Source organism: Aquarana catesbeiana, linkage group LG02, assembly GCF_042186555.1.
Source record: "Aquarana catesbeiana isolate 2022-GZ linkage group LG02, ASM4218655v1, whole genome shotgun sequence".
Taxonomy (NCBI): domain Eukaryota; kingdom Metazoa; phylum Chordata; class Amphibia; order Anura; family Ranidae; genus Aquarana; species Aquarana catesbeiana.
The window spans coordinates 274,771,433-274,791,403 of NC_133325.1; the positions used below are offsets into that span (position 1 = coordinate 274,771,433).

Below are 19,971 nucleotides of genomic sequence, written 5' to 3' on the forward strand. Positions count from 1 at the left end.
TCTTAGGTCGCATTAATCTTATTGGGATAAAGAGTCCCCCAAATTCGGATATCTATTCCGAAATTCCCTGCAATGGTTCCCCAAGTCCTTTTGTCTCCAACTGAATCAACTTCTCCTCGTCATAAATTGTCTACGCTTATGTGTCCTACTTAACAAGGTGGGTTAGCCCTCCCAGACTGTCATAAGTATTTTATTGCTACGAACCTAGTGTCCCCATCTTGGTGGCTGAACCCAGACATGTCAAACCCAGCTACAGTTCTGGAGGCAGCGGTGGTGTGCTCTGTAGAGGCCCTCCGATACCTACTCTTCCGAGGCCCTAAGGCTCCCTACGAGTTAACTCCTTCAATGTTTATTACCTTAAGGGCATGGAAAAAGTGTGCCTTTACGTGTGAAGGATTCCCACGGTCTGCCATTTCACCATATGCCCCATTTTGGCACAACCCCTGCCTCTCATCTCTTTATGCTCCCTGAGCCTGGGGCTTGGCCCAAGTATGGGATTAAAGATCTATCACACATAGTGTCCAACCAATCATTGCAACTATTTCATTATTTTATATCTCGATAGGACATTACCCCTCCTCATCTCTTTAGATATCTTCCGTTGTCCTATGCGTTCAGGAGCAAATTCCCCTCTGGTACACTCCAAGTGGTTCAATTTGACTTAGAACAAGTACTCCATATTGATTTTTTAGAAAAAACAACAACGACCCTTTATGCACATCTTCCCATGGTGTCCTCCGTAGATCTATCTTTACTCTGACAATGGTGGGTGCGCAACAGCCCTGAGTTAGACTCAGAAGATTGGGAGTATTTGTGGAATTTCCCATTTAGAATCTTAGTCTCTTTGCGAGATTGCCTTATACAGTTTAAAATCATCCATAGGGCATTATCTTACTCTGTACCAATTACATAAAACAAGGCCCACAGCTTTCTCCTGAATGCAGGCACTGTGACCATCATTATAGAGATTATTAATTTATTCTAGTCCTGTCTTAGTATTAGCTCATACTGGAAACAGGTGGTTTCTGTCATTAACTCAGTAGTAGGTACCTCCATCTCTCCGTCCCCGAAGATCTGCCTACTAGGTCTGGTGGAGGACCTAGTACCTACAGTGGCAGAGAGAACGTTGATTGGCCTCCTCCTTTTTTATGCCAAAAAGGCTATTGCTCCATCTTGAAAAAATAAAAAACCCGCTTTTCTATTTCTGGAAATGGCACATTACCTTTATACAGAGATACTTACCACCATAGGGGTTGCCCAAAGTAGTAAGATAACGTTTTGGCAAAGTGGTTGGTGGAACTCTCCACAGCGACTGAATTCTAATGATTTGTGAGAGTCCACTGGTCCATTTATTTTACCTTTCCATCTGGTGTCCTGGGAGGGCATTGGGAACCTGGGTTCTGATTTTACGAGGTGCCGTTATGCGTTAACACCCCCTTCTTGTACATGAGCCACACCTTGGCTATTGTTATGTTTTGTTGAACACCCTTGGCTATCCACAACTACCTTGGGTTATTGATGGTTTTCATGATGCCCCTGTATTGGCTATGAGCCTGACAGTGTATTATTTTGTTGTATGTTTGTTTTTGTTGTTTACTAAAAAGATGATGTGTAAAAAAAATAAATAAATAAAAAAAATGATATGCTTCTAAACTTTACATTTTGTAATAAAAAGGATTTTCCCCAAATGAAAAATACATGCAAACTCCAAACTAACCAACTGACAAATCGAACAAATGCTCTAAAAGAAAAAAAATCCAGACAAAATTGTGATTAGTGTATGGCCAGCTTTACTCATTCACATGGGGAGCAGTTATGAGCCCCCCCCTTTTTTTTTTTCGGAAGAGGCTTTTAGATTCCCCTATTATGGTACCACATTTGATCAGCTGTACCCGTGTGCATTTTTTTACATTCTTTTAATTCATCGTCTGTAATACGTATCTTTTGTTAAACAAAGAAAAAAACTGAAACAGAACACTGACCACATAAATAAACAAGTACGTTTAAAGCAAGTTAACAAACTTCTCAGTGAGAGAAAAACAGCAAAAACATACTGCATGGTAAAAAAGGAAGCTACACGTTAGCTCCTACTTAAGTACTCCATCTTAATTTACCTGATCATTAAGTCTTGAATTTGTTCAGCTGTAAGCAGCAAACACTAATTGCTTCAACATCACAAAATCATATCTGTCCTCTCCATCTCCCAAGACAGCAGGGTGAAATTATCAGGAGCAAGCATGATAATATCTTGATAAGTGATGACTCACATCACCTCTGTCAGTCAAGCACAAGTGCGTACGCAAGATACCATTACTGGATATCAAGGCAAAGAGTACAATCCACACCAGGAGCCTGATCTACTGAACAGCAGGTCATTTCTGCTAGACAACTGGAGTCTGTAAAGATTTTCACCAAAAAATAAAGAATGCAAGATGAAAAACTGAGTTTATCGTTATAAATTCACTTGCATGATTTATTGTTATAAAAACATGACAAATGGCAAGAAGCCATATTTTCAAAACAAGCTTTTCTTGAGAAGTGTAGAAATATACAATCTGAGGATTTGGGAGATTCAGATCTCATAAATGATCTGGAGTTCTTTCAAGTGCGTTATCTTACTGTTCACAACCTTGTTTTGGTCCATTACCATTTCTATAAAATTTACCAATAATCTTTGATGGGAAGACTGGCTGGACTCACAGTGAATACAGTGCATGCTTGCATAAAAAGGATGCACCTACATAGCTCCCAACTGTCCCTCATTCGGCACAAAGTCCCTAGGTCTACATTTCCTTCTCATTTGTCCCTCAATTTGGCTAGTTCTCTATAGCTGTATATAAAATGCACTACTTAAATGTTTTCCAATGCTAAACCTTTCATGCAATCTTTAAATTGCTGCATTTGTACATTCCAAAAGTCAATGTGTTGGTGGTTAAAAAAAATAAATAAAAACACAAAACAAAACCGCACTTGTGGGTTTAACAAATCTTTTTTTTGTACAATTATCCTTTAAGGTGTGGGCATGGCAGGAGGTGTGTCCTGTGCCTATATTATTTTTGCTAATAGGTGTCCCTACAAGCATGCAGCCTGATGGGGCTGCAGGCTCGTAGTAATTCTGTTCACAGACTTACTAAAAACACGCTGCTGAAACTATTCCCAATCCTATATGTATGTGTGAGCGTTCAAAACAAAATCAGTATAAGTGCTGTGCTTGCCAATCAAAACATAAGTGTTACTAAATATTAACTATGCAATTAATAGTTACTGAATAAAGTCCTCTGTTGTGCAGTTCAGATATTCATTGTGTGACGTGAACCCATCAATGAATCACAATCCAAATTCCTCCATTTGTGCTTCAGAAAAATGCTGTGCCACCCCACTTATGCTCGGGATATACCCCACTAGGATATATCTAGGGGGTATATCCTCATCTCAATATGTGTGACCTTGCACCTAAGCTTGGTCAAACAGCACTTGTTGGCCTCTCCAGGGCTAAATCACATAGATCTAGATCTCCCAAATCTAACCATAAAGAGACTTCCCCGTCAGTTGATAGCATCAGGGTACACAGATTAAAAAAAAGGCTCCAATAGTGCTTATAACATTTAAACGCTAACTTAATTAAACGTGTGATAAAGGAAAGGCGGGGCCACGCACTTAAGTCATACCCGGTAGCGACAGGGAGCTTGGAGCGCAGCTGAGGCGCACGCTGATAGCCGCTCACGCTGATCGCTCCCTGGACACCGCTATTGACCATACGCTGTAGTGTGTATTTTTTAGCTTGTCCCCTTGGTGGGGAGTATTTGCTTTTAAATCCAGTTTTACAATAAAGTTTTTTTAAACTACTACACTATGGGAGACCTGTCTTTTCCTATGAGGATGTGACCATAAGAAGACGGTGTACCATTTCCTGGATATGGTGTTGGAGGCTGTGCTGAGTAGAGGATCCATGTGGAAGCTCTGACCCGATACAGGAGGCCATCCACCTTTATCGACACATGCCCATCACCCCTGTAGGGGTATCAAGAGCTGGTGAGTGGGGACCCTCAAGGGGATCACAGAAGTCACTGGATTTTGATGAAGCACAAGAGTCACATTTCTGTATGAACACTGCCATTTTGGAGCTTCATTTTTATTTTTGCTATTCGTAACTTATATATTTTTTATTTTTTGTTTTTTTCACATTGCTGATTTGGACACTTACCACTTGGAACTATTTTTGTAACTTATGGGTATATTTTGGATATTATCTCTGCTGATAGTAGGAGATTTTTTTGGGTGATATCCCCCTTTTTTGCTGCTAGCAGGATTATTGAACACATTACTGTTAGCGTGATTAATGAACACATTGCAATACTAGTACAGTTTGATGCATTGTCTATACTATATTAATTGATACACGGTCATTGTGGTACATATACATAAATTCAGGGCTTGACAAATTTGCTTTGAATCTAGGAGCCAGTTAAAGTTAGGAGCCAGTTTTTTTTTTTTAGAGTGGTATGAATTGTCAGCTCCCGGGGTAAGACCAGTAATTTTCGCCCCCTAACTCACAACGGAGCACCCAGTCAATAACTCCAATGCAACACTGTTACATCAGGGTTATGGGCTGGCCAGAAAGATCAAGGCTGGCAACAGATGGCACTGGTTGTCACTGGCAGGTGGCACTGGTTTGGAACTGACAGATGGCACTGGTTTGGAACTAACAGATGGCACTGGCAGGTGGTATTAGTTGTCACTGGCAGGTAGCGCTGGCACGTGGCACTGATTGGCAGTGGCAGGTGGCACTGATAGATAGCACTGGCGGGTGGCACGGATTGGCAGTGGCACTGGCAGGTGGCACTGGCAAGTGATTGGGACTAGCACATGGCATTGGTTGGCGGTGGCAGGAGGCACTGATGGTCGGTGGCACTGGTTGGCGGCACTGGAAGTTGGCACTGGCAGGTGGCACTGACTGGCACGTTTCACACTGAGCCGAGTGTAAGGCCTCTTTCACACGAACGATCCGTTCAGGTCCGCCTGTCAGTTTTTTAGGCGGACCTGAACGGACCCTCCATAGACCTCTATGGAGCGTCGAATGTCAGCGGTGACATGTCCGCTGACATCCGAACCTACTTTCCCATCCGTTTTCGGATCAGATCGGGTGACGACGGACTCTACGGTCCGTCGTCATCCGATCCCCCATAGGGGAGAGTGGCGCTCTGACAGGCCTGTCGCTGTACAGTGTGCAGAGACAGACCTGTCATCTGCCTGCTCAGCGGGGATCCACGGAGCGATCCCCTCTGAGCAAGCGGGTGTTCACGGGGCGGATCATCGCGGATCCGCCCCGTGTGAAAGGACCCTAACTGTGTGTGAAACTGACAAGTAACCGAGAGGAGCTGTGAGAATTGAGCTTAATGTCGGGGGTGGGCGGGACCCAGCAGCTATGAAACGCCAGCCAATGAATGGGCTGCTTAAGAAAACATACACGTAGCAGCCCGCCCAGATCCCATCCCATTGGCTGCTGTTTGATAGCTGCTGGGTCCCGCCCACCTCCGACATTAAGCTCAATTCTGACAGATCCTCTCTCAGTTACGTGTCAGTTTCACACATTCAGCAGCTCTGGCAAGCATCAAGCGCCACTCTGAGTGTGGAGAAGGGAGGAGGAACGGCGGTCAGGGTTAACTATCATAGCACTGCATGTCTGGGGCTTTGGGAGTTGCAGTGAGTGGGCTGATGGCAGCCTAGGTGCCAGGGTGCGGTTTCTGGTAGCCATGGCGACCTGGCGCCTGGGGTTTGTCGAGCCCTGCATTAATTATTTTCTGAATTACACCTATTTATTTCACTTTAATTACTTTAGTTGGTTTAGAGCACTACACACCTAGGTGGTGAATTTTATGTCTGTGTCTATATAGGGAGTCCAATCCCACTAGTATAGGGAGCGCCACTCACCCCATACCTTCATTTATTCAAAGTCGCTAACGCCACATTCTGCCCCTTTAAAAATTGTCCCTCTGTCAAGTTCAAAAATTTTGAGGTAGAATAAAGCACCTATATGCAGGATGACTGTAACTCATACAAGTCAGAGACATCAAAATCTTTTATATTTATCAATATTCTAAAAATCTTTAAACTACACAGACCTTTTCACTCCAAGGGTGAATTTATTCTTTACATAAAAACAGGATGTTAAAAAATACATGCAATTGTCATCTACTCTATTTGGCCCCACATAACCCAAAACTACTGTAAATGGATATAAGTACACACACTAAAACCTATTAATGGCAGCAATCAAAATAATAGCTCTTAAATACATTTCTGCTACATAATTAATCTCCAAGGACCATTTATAAAGGTAGCTTGCTCCCCTCATTTGTAAATCTTTAGTATTTACCTTCAGCCCCTTTGTTATCAAAATGCATCACACTGGTAGAGAACCCTTAATACTTTCCATGGCCACCTATTGCCCTGCACCTTCCAGCAGCTGAATCCATTTCTCAGTGATACACAAAGTAGTAATAATGAGAGCAGAGAACTACATTGGTACACTGCTTCTGAAACGATGCCAGAGTGTGCCTTTTATCTCTTTAAATTACAGAGTACTGACACTTTTTTAGCATCCTGTTGACCTCTTAGCAACACTCAAAAGCAAATTACTAAACTGCTATTTAAGCCAATAATACTGAACACATGACCATTTTCAATCAACAAAAAACGCAGAAATACTGTTCCCTTTCACAATTTAGAAAACAAATAAAGCAGACTCACAGCAGAGCATACAAAATTGCATATATCTGAAAAAAACAGTTTTCCTCCCAAAATACATTGTGATGTGCAGTTTGAGTCTTGATAATAAATAATATGTACTATTTTGCTTTGTTGAAATATCCAACACACTTACGCCCAGTTTCCATCATTTTCCATGCATCCTTGGGGTGTTGCAGATACAGTGGATGATGTACTGCTTGCTCTGTCTTTGATGCAGTTCCCAGCAAAAAAACAAAGATTTCAAATGGTACGGTATGAAAAGCACAAAGAAAACACACACACACACACACACACACACACACACACACACACAAAACACAAGGCACTATACTTGCAACAGACTTAAACATGTACAAGACAATATGTCCATTTATACGTCAAAGGGCCTTTACAGAAAGCACTGACATAATCATATCAAGCCAAAGACAATATAATGTCCCTATGGCAGATATATACAAAGATGCGCACTAAGGTCACTGAATAAGTCAGTATGTTTTAGAAATGTATGGGTAAAAAAAAAAAAAAAAAAAATTTACACCATGAGGAGACCCTACACAAATATTAAGAATATAAAAACTCAGAACCCCAGCTTTGCAATGTCATCTCACAAACCAAAAAGCATAGATCTGCCCCAGTACATGTTATAGCAAAACTCCAGATCTTATATCATATTTATCTCTTTAACCATTCCCAAAATTGTTAAAATGAAAGAAACCACTAGATACAGGTCTTTAGTTAAACTTTAAATTGTAAAAAAAAAAAAAAAAAATATGTGCAACTCCATTTTTGCCTTGAATATGGATTGCAGGTCAATAAGGTACATGCATTATTGCTCATCATCTGCTGATTACAGTTCAAGTAAATTTACGTTACAATCCCATGGGATGTTTCCAGTCTTTTATAGTTCATTACATTCCTTGGCTATAGAAGCCCTGCTGAGTTAAAAATGCCAAATAAAATTACATCTCAGTCAATGGTTTATGCTATACCTTCTATTGTTCGAATCCAATTAGTGTTAACCTACTTTTCACTTATCATAAACTTTATACTGATCCCGTAAAAACATCTGAACACAAAACACATATACAATATAAAGTGACAGAATGTGTTAAATGGGAAAAGCACTACAGCGCTAATAATTTTTCAATTAAAAAATAAAACAAAGCCACCTGAACAATATACGTACATACATTTCCCCCAAAGGATGCAAAAAAAACTATTACATCATATAAAAGAATTTGTGGAGTAAAGGCAGTTTGAATGAAAATATGCATAAGAAAAACGAAGAAAAAAATAAAAAAAACTTTCAAAATCTAATAATTTATTTGCATTGTCCTCCAACACAAGATCATATCTTTTCCAGGGCACAGATAAAACCTGTCAGGAAAGTGCGAAATAAAACCTAAGAACACAATGTACTTCACAATACAGAATGTGGGGAACCTTTGATAGCAATAGATTATTAGGTATTCGGCTTCAAAACGGTTTGTATTCCTACTGTGGCATAGAAATCCTGTGAACAGTCATATGAGCTCTACATAATCTAAAGAAGCCCATAGAGGATTGAGTTCTTTTTCGATCAACCAGCATATTGAAGAAAAAAAAAAAAAAAAAAAACAACAACACTAACCCGATTCCCCCATCCACACAGGTGGATGGGGAAATCACTCCCGCTGTGCTATTGTATTCTGACAACGGGGAGACTACCCCGCCGTCAGTATACACTGATCAGCTGCACAAACAGCATTTATCTGACAGTTTTGCTGTACAGAAGCCAACCGGTCCCCATACATGGATCGAAATTAATCAAGTCCATGCTGAACCAGCCAAATTTTGAACCATGTATGGCTGGCTTAAGAGTGTATTAAACTGGTGAAAACATAAGTTAAGTTTTTCTAGTAAATCACATACAGCTCTATACAACGTAGTGCATCAACACGCTGTATGCTTACCAAGGAAAACAAATTTCTAAAGCAGACTGTGGGGACAGTCCTGGCTCAAAGTTCACAAAGACATTACAAAAAAAAAAAAAAAAAACAGAAAAACTCACCGCAGCAGAATCCACATCACTGTGTACTGCAACAGTCTTTATACCCATTTTCCTGCATGTCTTCATAACCTGGTATCACATAAATTGTTTTCATTTAGTACAGAACAATTTCAATTATAAGTATACTCTAGTCAAAACAAAATTTTAGCACAAAAAAGAGTGTTCAGTAATCCAGTCCTTACAACACCAAATCCTGAGCCTACACTTCCGGAAGCTAAGGGTTCCCAATTCAACTCTTCTGGCGGCACCAACAAATGCTGTTCTGATAAGAAATCGCCAGCTGAAATATTCTTTAAAAGACTTGTGGGAGTGTTGACCTCACGGTCCTCAAAAACAGTGGTTTCTACCGCTGAACCCCAATATCACTTCCGGCACATCTGTGGTGATGTAGTGGGCCAATGGATGAAACCACTGGACCAGGAACTTGACACTCCTGTATGTGTTGGTTTCTGAAAAAATCCCTGTGTGTTTGTCTGTGCCTCTGTTCTGAGTGAGTGTAATGGGAGTGGTTTCATAATTATCAGTCAGGTGTGGAGCTGCACAGCACTAATGAGGAAATCTGCTGGGTCTGCATCCCTTTAGACGTGTTCCTATTGGAAGTAACTCTCAAAAAATGACATTTTTTGTTGCAAGGGATGCCTGAAATCTGATTTGTATCTTAGACCTCTTTCAAGCTGGGTCTTTTTGCAGGCGCTATTGCGCTAAAAATAGCGCCTGCAAACCGACCTGAAACAGCCACTGCTGTCTCTCCAATGTGAAAGCCCAAGGGCTTTCACACTGGAGCCGCGCGCTAGCAGGACGCTGAAAAAAGTCCTGCTAGCAGCATCTTTGGGGCGGTGAAGGAGAGGTGTATACACCGCTCCTGCCCATTGAAATCAATGGGGCAGCGTGGCTATACCGCTGGCATAGCGCCACTACAGCGGCGCTTTGCGGGCGGTTTTAGCGCTTTTTCGGTAAAGCGCCACTAAAAATAGTGGTGTATTACCGCCGACGCACCCACTGCCCCAGTGTGAAACCTGCCTTAGGCAGACTTCTGGGAAAATTGGTGAGCCAATCACACAAGCAGGAAATTATGTTTCTGGGGAGTGGTCAGTACACTCTGTGTACAGAACAGCTTCAGGTAGCCATATTGCAATGTATTCTTAGAAAATGACATTGACTGCAGATTGAAAAGGAAAGGTAGTTTTTAATAACATTCAAATTACAATATGATTAGCGTCGCAACTATATGCGTTATATGATTTTTTTCTTCATTTGGGGTACAGCACTACACAGACCTAGGGCACACTTACACAGGGTCCCGAAAGAGGAGTTGGCCATCATATTTTGAGAGACCCTAATCTGGAACGTTTACAGTTACGGTTTACAGGTTTATATAAAAGTGCAAAAAGAAAAAAAAAAAAAAGAAAAAATTTGTCGATTTTTCTTCTCTATTTTCTGCTTTATTGTTACTGTATTTTAGAACTGTAATGTTTTATTTTTACTGTGTTTTATTGTATTTGCTTTGCAGGTATGGCATGTCTTACTGTTATGCTGTAATGTTACTTTGTTTTATTGTTAACTATTATTTGCTTAACAGGTACACCATTCTGCTGCAGCATGGGTTTATTTATTCTGACAGCAACAGCATTTGTTCCCACAATACGTAAAGCCGTGACTCCAGCGCTGTAGGAGTAGATTTCACCACCACAGTTAAAAAAATAAAAAATGGTGCATGTATGCCCATCATTAGAAGTGCGTGGATGAAGGTCGGTATTCTAATGGTGGGGCGTACCCACCGATCAATCTCTTTTTCGTTCAGCCCACAGGCTGCATGAAAAAAAACGAACATTACAATATATGCCCAACAAGGACCAGCAACGTACTGGTATGTTGCTGGGTTTTGAGTGGTTATACCAGAATGATTATAAAAACGTGAGCAGCGCTACAGAAAGTGAATACAATATATGAAAATTGTATAGATAAATATAACTCAAGGGTCCGTGATGGACCAAAAAATAAATATAAGTGCCAAAAAAAAAAAACAATGACATAAAAAGGGTGGTAACAACATCAAAGTTTAGTAAAAATTAGTCCCAACAGTGAAAATGTAGAAACAATGAAAATTCCGTGAATAAACTCATCCAAAAAGTGATCAAAACAAATAAAAGTGAGGTTAATCGGTCACACAAATAGCGACTTGTGAGAAGATCCACCACCGTATGTGCTAAACGCTTACCAGATGGCAAGCTTTGGATAGCTTGTAAGTAGCCTGACAATCAATGGTAAGTAGCGTCACACTACGGCTTCTCAATGAAGAGCCAAAAACATACAGGGTTGCTCCATTCAATAGGCGATCAGTAGGCAGGACCCAAAAAGATAATAAAACAACGGCTCTCCATAGTGTAAATTGATAAAATACACGTTAAATGGTGTTTAAAAGTTGCACTTACATGCGTATTGTAGATAAAAGCATGAAAACGAACAATAGCAGCAGCCGGCCGGCTTGCAGTCATCCGTTCGGGACGAGGTAGTCAGCGATGACGTCAGCGCGTCAACCTTCCCGTACGTTTCGTCTCACGAAGACATCGTCATGGGAACGGGCGACACGCTGAGTCATCGCATATTTATAGATAAACAGACCCACGCCCGTTGTGAAGCATCAGCGGCGGAGCCTGATCTCCCAGACAAAACCAGGAAATGATAGAGAACATAGTGATATATTCCATTATGCTTGGGACTAAGTTGTAGTGAAAACAATATGTATCAGACACCTGACATAAAAAGAAATATAAGGAAAATATATCTCAAATTTACGATAATGTATGGCGACCATAATGTATAAAGCCAGACATACTAAAACCCACTGCGCCATCTAGTGGGAAAAAAAGGGAAGGATGTCTGCATGAATAGCCACAGAGGGAAATTAAATGTGTGTAAATATGAATAAAAATAAAACGAAAAATTGGATATATAAAAAATAAATATGTAAAAAATGAAAAATGAATAATGAAAAATAAAAGTATATGTTATATAGATCCATGCAGAATGAACTAACAAGGACACTAAAGGCTGAAAAATCTACTGATCAAAATTAAGTAAATAAAAAATTAATAAATCTGATGAAAAAATTATTAATAGTGGATATAGAAAATATATGTACTTATTATATGAATCCATGCCGGATGAACCCACATGGAAACTAAAAAAGTTAATAAATATCTGAAAAATATATAAATCTAATGAAAAAATATGAATGATTGTATGTATGAGTAAATGGGACCTGAGATGGAACATAATAACATACCGAACATAGGCATGGCCGCCGAGGGTTCACAACAAGTACACATATTTGGGAAATGGCACTTAGGAGTTGTCAATGAATGCATTAAGATCCACTTCTACATTGAGTCCAAAGGGTTTATAGCTTCTCAATTTATGTATCCATGCCGTTTCTAACCTTGAGATCCCACGTATCAAAGACCCAACCCTCCAATGGGGGTGTACTTGTCAATCCCCAAGAAAATCGTCTTGGCAGGATTTTTATTGTGGGCCTCAAGGTAATGTCTAGAGACTGGATGCTTGGGAAAACCAGTCAGAATGTTCGTCACATGCTCGTTCAACCTGACAGAGAGGGGACGTTTGGTCCTACCCACATACTGCAGCCCACATGGACACTGAAGTAGGTAGACCACCCTCTCTGTCGAGCATGTGATGAACGGTTTGATCTCAAACTCCACTGAGGTGCTGGTAGAGACAAACCTATGTGTTCTTCTATGTGTGCATCCACTAAGAGAACATACCCTACATTTCCTACATTGATAAAACCCTGTCAAATTCTCAAAGAATCCTTTCTTATTAGAGGGAGGGTCAAGGATATTAGGAGCCACTCTCCCTCCAAAGGGAAGAGGCCCCCTTATATATCACTTGTGGTCTGGCAGGAAGCACACTCCCCAAAGTATGATCATTAGTGAGAATATGCCAATGTTTCCTAATAAGTTTGGCCACGCTATTGTGTTGTATCGAATAAGTATTTATGAAAAGAATGGAAGGTGTTCTGTCTTGATTGGGTGTTTTGGCCTTCAACAGGTCCTTTCTGTCAATTAATGATACCTCCTCAAGGGTGCTCCTAAGAGAGGTCTCGAGGTAGCCCTTCTCTAGGAAGCGTTTAATGAGAATATCAGCCTGAAGTAAAAACTCTCCATGATTAGAGCAATTACGCTTGAGGCGTATGAACTGGCTCTTGGGCACCGATCGCAGCCACGCTTCTCGGTGGCAGCTATCAGTGGATATATAAGAGTTGCGATCAGCACCCTTAAAATAAGTGGCCATAGTAAACTGACCATCTTTGACCCCAATTCTCAGATCCAAAAAGTTTATCTCGGTTTGGCTGGCTTCATAGTTAAGGCGAATACCTCTTTCATTAGTATTTAGCTCGCCCATAAAAATATCTAGTTCATCTCGGCTACCATCCCATAGGAGGAGGATGTCGTCTATATAACGCGCCCACAACACCACCTGAGATTTCTGGTGGGTATAGACGACATCCTCCTCCCATAGGGCCATGAAGAGATTGGCCAAACTGGGGGCATATTTAGCGCTGACTACCTCGTCCTGAACGGGTGACTGCAAGCCGGCCAGCTGCTGCTATTGTTCGTTTTCATGCTTTTATCTACAATACGCATGTAAGTGCAACTTTTAAACCACATTAAACGTGTATTTTATGGATTTACACTATGGAGAGCCGTTGTTTTATTATCTTTTTGGATCCTGCCTACTGATCGCCTATTGGATGGAGCAACCCTGTATGTTTTTGGCTCTTCATTGAGAAGCCGTGGTGTGACGCTACTTACCATTGATTGTCAGGCTACTTACAAGCTATCCAAAGCTTGCTATCTGGTAAGCGTTTAGCACATACGGTGGTGGATCTTCTCACAAGTCGCTATTTGTGTGACCGATTAACCTCACTTATTTGTTTTGATCACTTTTTGGATGAGTTTATTCACGGAGTTTTCATTGTTTCTACATTTTCACTGTTGGGACTAATTTTTACTACACTTTGATGTTGTTACCACCCTTTTTATGTCATTGTTTTTTTCAGCACTTATATTGTTTATTTTTTGGTCCATCACAGACCCTTGATTTATATTTATCTATACAATTTTCATATATTGTATTCACTTTCTGTAGCGCTGCTCACGTTTTTATAGTTACTGTTTGATTTGTGTATATCTCACATTTTTGAGCTGCAGCTGTTTTACCATCTTTTCCTTATCAGGTAGAGTGGTATACGCATTTTTTTATGTTATATCAGAATGATGCCTGCAGGTTTAGGTATCATTCTTTTCATCCAGTGGTCGGCTTTCACGTAAAAGCAATCCTAGCAGGCAACTAAGTCTCTAGAGTGCTTTTACAAGCAGTGGGAGGGAACATTTCCCCCCTCTCCTGCCGTCTTCCATGGTTTTCTCGGGCTCTCCTGTCCCACCAGGGAACCCGAGAATGTAGCAGGTGATTCTGCCAGCTGACCATAGAGCTGATCGGAGACCAGAACGGCTCCAATCATCTCTATGGCCTAAGAAACTGGAAGCTACGAGCATTTCAGGACTTAGGTTTCGCCTGATGTAAACAGCGCCACTGGGAAATTGGGATAGCATTATATCACACCGATCTTGGTGTGGTCAGATGCTTTGAGGACAGAAGAGAGATCTAGGGTCAATGTGTCATATTGAAACAGCAATTGCACCATGCATGTGAGTTATCACCGCAAATTTCAGATTGAGGGCAGTAATTTTAACAGTAGAGCTCCTCTGTAAATATAAAGTGGTAACCTGTAAAGGCTTTTAAAAAGTATGTAGTTTGTCGCCGCTGCAAGTTTATGCACAATTTTAAAGCATCTGCAATAAAAAAAAAGGTTTTTTTTCCAAAAAAAAAAATTGCGTTTGAAAAATCGCTGCGCTAATACTGTGTGGGAAAAAAAAATTCCAATTCCCACCATTTTAATCTGTAGGGCCTTTGCTTTAAAAAAAAAAAAAAAAAAAAAGTGTCAGAAAGGACTTTGTCTTCAAGTGGTTAGAAGAGTGGGAGATGTGTGACTCAAGCTTCAAATGTTGTGCATAAAATGGACAGGACAGTTCAAAACCCCCCCAAATGACCCCTTTTTGGAAAGTAGACACCCCAAGCTATTTGCTGATAGGCATGTTGAGTCCATGGAATATTTTATATTTTGCCAAAAGTTTCGGGAAGATGACAAACTTTTTTTTTTTTAACAAGGTGGTCACTAAATGATATATTGCTCAAACATGCCATGGGCATATGTGAAATTACACCCCAAAATACATTATGCTGCTTCTTCCAAGTACGAGGATACCACATTTGAGACTTTTTGGGAGCCTAGCCGCGTACAGGACCCCAAAAACCAAATCACCGCCTTCAGGCTTTCTAAGGGCATAAAACGGTGATTTTACTCCTCACTACCTATCAGTTACGGAGGCCCTGAAATGTCAAGATAGCACAAAACTCCCCAAATTAACCCATTTTTGGGGGCTCCTGTACACGGCTAGGCTCCCAAGAAGTCCCACACATGTGGTATTCCCGTACTCAAGAGAAGCAGCAGAATGTATTTTGGGGTGTAATTTCACATATACCCATGGCATGTTTGAGCAATATATCATTTAGTGACACCTTTGTGCAAAAAAAAATAAAAATAAAAAAAAGGTTTGTAATTTCCCCAAAACTTGTGGCAAAATATCAAAAAAATATTTCAAGGACTCAACATGCCTCTCAGCAAATAGCTTGGTGTGTCTACTTTCCAAAATGGGGCCATTTGGGGGAGGTTTGCGCTATCTTGGCATTTTATAACCTTCAAAACTGTGATAGGTAGTGAGGAGAAAAATAAAAAATACGCCCTTATAAATCCTGAAAGCGGCGATCAGGTTTTTGGGCAACTCCGTACTCAGGAGAATCAGCAGAATGTATTTTGGGGTGTAACTCCACATATAACCATGGCATGTGTGAGCAATATATCATTTAGTGACAACTTTGTGTTTTTTTTTTTTTGTCATTTTTCAATCACTTGTGACAAAAAAATAAAATATTCAATGGGCTCAACATGCCTCCCAGCAATTTCCTTGGGGTGTCTACTTTACAAAATGGAGTCATTTGAGGGGGGGCGGTTTTTACTGCCCTGCCATTTTAGCACCTCAAGAAATGAGGCCCTTAGAAATCCTGAAGGCAGTGATTGGTTTTCGGGGTCCTGTACGTGGATAGGCTCCCAAAAAGTCTCACACGAGGTATCCCCATACTCAGGAGAAGCAGCAGAATGTATTTTGGGGTGTAATTCCACATATAACCATGGCATGTGTGAGCAATATATCATTTAGTGACAACTTTGTGTAATTTTTTTTTGTCATTTTTCCATCACTTGTGACAAAAAAATAAAGAATATTCAATGGGCTCAACATGTCTCTCAGCAATTTCCTTAGGGTGTTTATTGGATTTATTTTTTTATAACAAAAAGTAGAAAATATAATTTTTTTTTCAAAAAACTTTCAGTCTTTTTTTTTCCCCCATAGAAAAAAAAAAAAAAAAAAAAAAAAAAAAAAAAAAATAAATCGCACAGGCAAAACAAATACCATCAAAAGAAAGCTCTGCGTACTCCAAAAAAGTAAGCAGATTTTGTTTGGGTACAGCCTTGCATGACTGCGCAATTACCAGTTAAAGCAGCACAGTGCTAAATTGTAAAAAGTGCTCTGGTCATTAAGGGACCAATTCTTCCGGGGCTGGAAGAAGTGGTTAAAGTAGAATTCCAGCCTATTACTACTACCTGGTCTTAAAACATGTTCTCCGCTACCTATTCTGCATAATCTTTGTAAAAAAGAAGTCTGCTCCAGTCACATGCCTGTGTAAGGCTGAATTCACAAATGTGCATCTCTATGGGTGCATAGGACAAAAAAAAAACTTCAAGACAAAAGGCATAATGAGCTAGTATGCGTAGCATACTAGCTCATTATGAATGACTTACCTGAGATTGAAGCCCCTGCAGCCGTCCTCGTACACCGCTCCCGGAGTTACTTTCCCGGGTATCACGGGCTCTGGCAATGTGATTGGTCGGAGCCGCGATGACGTCACTCCCGCACATGGGCGCGGGAGCCGCCCGTAACGGCACACTCACTATAGCAACGGCACGTATGTGCCGATGCTTCAGGGCGCATGTGCCAATGACGTCGGCAAACACTGGGGATGTCTCCTAAAATGTTCAGGTTTAGAAAATATCCAGGGTAGCTACAGGTAAGCCTCATTATAGGCTTACCTGTAGCAAAAAAAAGTGTGTTGTAAGGATTTACAACCACTTTAAAGGTGTTGGTACCAGACGCATTTTGAGATTTCAAGATCAGTCTCTTCAGGGATATAAAAGATACCACCCTGCAAGATAGAAAGACTCCCTATAATTTACCATCCACAAGATGTGTTTAAACATCACAAAGAGAGGCATATTATACTTACAATCATCACAGAAAATTGCTATTGCTTTCAATGTGTCAACCCAACGCCGTATCTCACAGAGGACAGAAACAATCCCATGCAAGGACCACTACATCCCCACAATAGAAAAGGCACTCATTTTGTGATGATTGTAAGTATGACTATACACTATAGCTACGCAATGCAAATGGTCTTGGGGAGTACCACCTAACATGTAAAAGCAAAATGAGTGTCAACTGTATACTAGTCAATAGTGGCTGTTATGTGGTTTTAAATTTTTGTAAATCCTTTTTATTAACTTGAACATTAAAGATGGAATTTTAATAAAATCTGATACATTTTGTTTCCTTCAAAATTCCATAGCGGTTGAATGGAATTATACTATTTGTAATGAGGGATGGTGGAAACCTTCTCCCAGAACAGAGAGAATATAAACTAAACTAGATAATTGTATGTTTTTGCCCTTATTTTGCTACAGCATTTATGTTGTGTTATTCTTACTCTATATCTTTAAAGTGTTCAAAATGAATGGCCCGTACACACGATCCAAAATCGGATGAAAATGACAACTTTCGAAGCAATCATAGGATAATCGGATCGTTAGTACAGAGCTTTTGAGAGCCGATCACGACAATTCATCCGATATTATCCAATCGGACAAACACTACATTTTTTCTCATACGATACCAGATCGTACAATTTTCATTTAATCAGTACAGTTGTCATCCGAAAATACAATAGAAATACATTACATCACTTCCGATTTTTTATTCTGACGTATGAGAATTTATCACTTTAAGAACCTCTCCATTTTCGATATGCAACTAGCACACAAAAAAATAAAATACATTTAAAAAAAAAAAAAAAAACGGACGATCTGTCGTACGATTTTCGAATGTGTATGGGCCATAACTGTTCTCACATAAACTGCTAGCCAGTAGCAAGCTTATGCTTTTTTGATACAACCATGGTCACCTGGACAGTGATGTATATACTGCAGTAACAAACTCCAGCTGTGCACCTGTTACGTGGTTTCCACTAGTAATATTAACAAGATATCATTCCACCAGAAGAAAATAATATATGTTATTCCCATTAGCAGAACAAGGTCAGACTTGGCATTATATGTTTCCAGATGCACAAAGCGTATTGTATAAAAATGACTAACTAGTTAAGGCATGTAAAGAGGTCATAATACAAATACAGTTACGTACCCTGCACGCAATCTCTCCTCTGTTGGCAATTAAAATTTTGTCAAACGTCTGAAAGAAAGAATCATAGTTTTAAGCAATAACCACAAAAAACAGAAAACATTACATGTTAAATCAAACAGACAAAAAAAAAAACACCACACAATCACAATATATAGGCTTATTATACGGATACTGTATAATTACTAGTGCAAAAGAAAAACGTATATTTTTAATATGAATTTGTGGTCTCTCCAATTAAAAATTAAAGAATTTACATAACCATATTACTTTAAAAAGGATAAGTTTAACTTTAAAAAAAAAAAAATGCATATTTTTATTTGCAGGTAAAAAAGAAAAAGTGCATTTACTATTTTTCGTTTTAGAGCGCGGGCGATTAGGAGCTCCTAATCTCAGCTCTTTACCTGTATAGAAGACACCTGGGAGACAGAAATCTTGCTGATTGATAGGGGATCAAATACTTATTTCATTCATTAAAATGCAAATAAAAATGTATAACTTTTTTCAAATGCGTTTTTCTGGATATTTTTGTTATGCTATCTCTCACTGTTAAAATAAACCTATTAAAATTATAGACTGATCATTTGTCAGTGGGCAAACGTACAAAATCAGCAGGCGATCCTTTATTTTTTTGCCCTCACTGTATGCTAGGAACTCAGTGTAGTCCCTTCCAATGATTAGACACTCCCCTGTTGCAAAGCCAAGCTCAGTGTGCTGCTGCTGCTCCCCCCCCCTCTCAGCATCCTCTGGGGTCTGAATATCTGGGTCTGGACCAAGATGCCTGAAATAAAGCCATAATCTGTCCAAGAAATTTTGACAAAGATGAAGAAAATTCTTCTTTTGTTAAACAGGCATGGCCTAAAATAGTGCTAGAATTGATGCCGAAGCTGATATGAAAACTAGTTCCTGCTCAGGTGCAAGGGACTCATCGGCACTCTGAGGCCGAGTGTTGTGCAGTCTTTTCGCAGAGTTAATGTTATTCTGTTGTTTAGAGTTGGCTTTGTTTCGCCAGGCCACTGACATAGCTACAAGTGGGGATATTCCCCTGTGGGGTACTCAGAGTGTGGAAGATAGGAAAGTATGCCGGGTAGGAGAATGCGATAACCCAGGTGTAGAGTGTCCTGCAATGAATCCTCGTGGCGAAAGGGTGGGAAGAAGCGCCTGAGTACCTTAAAAAGGGATCCAGGTGAAAATGGCAGCAAAGTCTTCGACCACCTAGTCATCCATATGGGATTGAGCTCTGAGTGGATGAATTTTAGCACAGAGTTTGAAAAGTTTACACCATGAAGTGAATGCATCCCAAACAAAGCCCTATTTTACAAAGTAATGGTCAATTAAAAGTGCGGTCCTGTCTTATCTGTTCTTGAGGTCTGGGCTTCCCCATCATGGTGTCGGGGTCAAGGGGTCTTTAAAGACTTTGTTCCAAGGTGATGGACCACAGTCCTGGACCTGTACAGTACTCCGCGGCTAACAAGGCGTTGCACCAACTGCAAAGGTAAG

At 40.2% G+C, this 19,971-nt stretch overlaps 1 protein-coding gene across 1 annotated transcript in view; it reads right to left on the bottom strand.

Annotated features, from left to right (window-relative positions):
• Positions 1-19,971, bottom strand: part of PCCA (propionyl-CoA carboxylase subunit alpha) — a 1,163,293-nt gene that overhangs the window by 1,064,883 nt on the left and 78,439 nt on the right. The window contains exons 3-4 of the mRNA XM_073614439.1: positions 18,475-18,522; positions 8,801-8,869 (exon numbers count right to left, since the gene is read on the bottom strand). Of these exons, the coding sequence (XP_073470540.1) occupies positions 8,801-8,869; positions 18,475-18,522 (117 nt within the window). The remainder of the gene's footprint in view (positions 1-8,800; positions 8,870-18,474; positions 18,523-19,971) is intronic.